General features: G+C 36.8%; 1 protein-coding gene across 1 annotated transcript; it reads left to right on the top strand.

Moving 5' to 3' along the window:
* The first annotated feature begins 393 nt into the window (after positions 1-393).
* On the top strand, positions 394-3,317 carry LOC114738146 (L-type lectin-domain containing receptor kinase VII.1-like). The gene is made up of 2 exons (XM_028926167.1): positions 394-2,154; positions 2,665-3,317. Exons 1-2 carry the CDS (start codon positions 483-485, stop codon positions 3,084-3,086), a joined length of 2,094 nt encoding a protein of 697 aa, XP_028782000.1. The 5' UTR covers positions 394-482; the 3' UTR covers positions 3,087-3,317.
* Positions 3,318-3,519: the final 202 nt, after the last annotated feature.

Genomic DNA, 3,519 nt, shown 5'->3' with positions numbered 1-3,519 from the left:
TTTGACTAATCCAAATTCTTCCTTCATCGCCGTACCTTTGTACTCCTTCCGTTTCTTATTATAAGAGACAAATAACCGAAATACGTTGATAAAAAAAACAGTTAAAATTAGTTAAGAACAATTAATGTGTAAAAAGTATATTTTTTTTCCAAAAATGCCCTCATTAATAAGGAGAGAGAGCATGAGAGAGAACAATTAAATTATTAAAAGAAAGAGAAGTGGGAGGGAGAGAGAGTGTGAGTTGGAGATAATAAATATGGGTAAAATAGTAAATCAACACAAAAAAAGTAGAGACAACTTGTAAGTGTCTCTTATATATAGGAACATGCCATAAGCATCAAATATCTCTTATAATAAGGAACGGAGGGAGTACTTTCTAAACCCTCATTTTCATCACTTTGCTCTTCCATTCTTTTTCCTTTCAATACCATTCCCATGAGAAATCCTTTTGTTTCTTCTTCTTGTTCTTCTTCATCCTCACGATGATCAAACTCAAACACCGTCCACCCTGTTTCTTCCCTCTTCTTCTTCTTATTCTGATCTTCTCCTTCTCTGATTCATCTCTCGCCGTCGATTTCATCTTCAACGGCTTTAACTCCTCCGGCGTCTTGCTCTACGGCAACGCCACCGTTGATTCGGGAATCTTATCTCTCACTCATGATCGAGCTTTCTCTATTGGTCGTGCTCTTTACTCTCAGAAGATTCCCACCAAAGTCCCAAATTCTTCATATGTCAACCCTTTCTCTACTTCCTTCATTTTCGCCATGGCACCTTATAAGAATGTTCTTCCTGGCCATGGCCTTGTGTTCATCTTCACGCCTGTTCGAGGAATCCAAGGTACAAGCTCTGCTCAAAACTTAGGTTTCTTGAACTTCACCAACAATGGCGATTCCGGCAACCATGTGTTCGGTGTTGAGTTCGATGTGTTCAGGAATCAAGAGTTCGATGACATAAACGACAATCACGTTGGGATCGATGTGAACTCTCTCAAATCTGTTGTGGCAAACGATGCCGGGTACTGGCCGGACGACGGCAAGTCGTTCGAAGAATTGACGCTGAACGACGGTGAGAATTACCAGGTTTGGATTGATTATGAAGATTCTTTGATTAACGTAACTATGGCCCGAGTAGGATCAAAACGACCGCGCAGGCCATTGTTGAATCTGTCGTTGAACTTATCTGAAGTTTTTGAAGATGAAATGTATGTGGGATTTACAAGTGCGACAGGACAATTAGTTCAAAGTCACAAAATTCTGGCTTGGAGCTTTAGTAATTCGAATTTTTCACTAAGCGAAGCATTAATCACTTCTGGGTTACCTTCTTTTGTTCTTCCAGAAGATTCAATCGTCAAATCCAGAGGATTTATTGCAGGACTGACCATTGGGATTTTCTTGATACTCTGTTTCATCGTTCTGGTGACTCTGTTTTTAATACAGAGAAAACGAAGGAAAGCGAGGGAAAGAGAAGCAATGGAGGATTGGGAATTAGAGTACTGGCCACACAGAATAACCTACGAAGAAATCGAATCAGCAACAAAAGGATTCTCCGAGGAAAACGTGATCGGAATCGGAGGAAACGGCAAGGTATACAAAGGAATCCTGGGAGGATCAGAAATCGCAGTGAAACGAATATCCCCCGAAAACAATGGAATGAGAGAATTCCTAGCAGAAGTCTCCAGTCTGGGAAGACTCAAACACAGAAACCTCGTAAGATTACGAGGATGGTGCAAGAAAGACCCAGGAAATTTCTTACTAATCTACGACTACATGGAAAATGGGAGTCTAGAAAAATGGGTATTTCAAAACGAAGACGACGACAAGAGCCTAAACTATGAGCAGAGGATAAGGATTATGAAGGATGTGGCTAGTGGGGTCATGTACTTGCATGAAGGTTGGGAAGTGAAAGTAGTACACAGAGATATTAAAGCCAGCAACGTACTGTTAGATAAGGGGCTTAACGGAAGGTTGGGAGATTTTGGGTTGGCTTTGATGCACAAAAATGATGAAGTGGCTAGGACCACCAAAGTGGTTGGGACGGTGGGTTACATGGCCCCTGAAACGATGAAGACTGGAAAAGCGTCAACTCAGAGTGATGTTTACATGTTTGGAATCTTGGTTTTGGAAGTCATGTGTGGAAGGAGACCTATTGAGGAAGGTAATGTCGGATCTCTTTTGAATACAAAAGATAGACTCAATTATTTAGTTGTGGAATTTGGATAATAAAAGGAAATTAAAATAATATTAGAAAAATTAATCACAATACTTCTAGTTTACTTCAATTTTGAATCAAGTAATTTTTGGAGCTTATTTTGTTTGAATTTGTTCCTTATTATTTCATCCAATAATTTCAATTTATAGATTTTATGAAATTGCATTTATAAAAATAGGTAATTGATAAAAAATTATAGAGGCCTAATTAAAAATTAGGTAAAATTATGAGAATATGATAGAAAGTTAAAAAAAAAGGATTTGATTAGAATCAGGTGAAAATATAAGGACTTGGTAAAAAAAAAAAATTTATAAGAACTTGATTAATAATCAGGTAAAATTATGAGAACTTACGTATTATGTTTTTTTTTTAATATGAATGTGAATTTGGTGTGCACATTAAGTAGTATTTCAAACTCAAAGTATCTTTTTTTTTTTTAATATTAATTTGTTTCAGGAAAACCATCCTTGGTGGAGTGGGTGTGGCAACTCAAAGCACAAGGACAACTAATAAGAGCAATGGATGAGAGAATGAGGGCAAAAGGAGAAGTGAATGAACAACAAGTAGAAACAATTCTTAACTTGGGATTATTGTGTGCTTATCCTGACCCAAAAGCCAGGCCAACAGTGAGACAAGCACTGAAGGTTTTGGAGGGAAAGAATATTACTACTACTAATAATAATAATAGTGAAGATGGTGGAGAGCATGATGAAAGTGAAGATATGGGTACCTATTTGCTTAAAACCATTACATCCCCAAAGGACTTATGGTCTGAGTATTCTCTTTACTTAAACTTCTCATCTCACCCAACATTTGAAGATGTTAGACACACTACTACTTCTTCTTCTTCATCTAACACTATTCTTGAGGGCAGGTAATGTAGAGAATGAATCACTTGAAGTTAAAATTGGTTGAGTTGAATGTAAAGTTTCAACAATGAGGATCTTAGCTTCAAAAGATTTGAATAGAGATGTACAAGTTTTGTGTCAATATAGGTGAGTGTAACCTCTATATTTCTCTCTCTTTTGCTTCGGTTATTGTCACTATATGATGCTGTATAGTGTTGATTAAATTCATTTTTGAAATCATGGATGATTGGCTTTGTGAAAGAGAGTACTTTGTACACTATAAATTTGACAAAATCTTTAGACAAAATAACTATTGAAATATAATGTAGATATATGATGAGTGATACGTACCTTTGGAAAACATCATGAATAGCTTCCCAATTTGTCACAACACTCACACATACATGCATCCTCTTGTCCTCAATATTAAAGCCAATCGATGAGTTTATTTTGTTTATTCAAA

The sequence above is a fragment of the Neltuma alba genome, unplaced genomic scaffold (assembly GCF_004799145.2).
Source record: "Neltuma alba isolate B1F8T4 unplaced genomic scaffold, ASM479914v2 tig00013547_pilon, whole genome shotgun sequence".
Lineage (NCBI taxonomy): Eukaryota > Viridiplantae > Streptophyta > Magnoliopsida > Fabales > Fabaceae > Neltuma > Neltuma alba.
The sequence above is the reverse complement of the archived record's forward strand: the minus strand, read 5'-3'. Positions and strand labels throughout refer to the sequence as shown.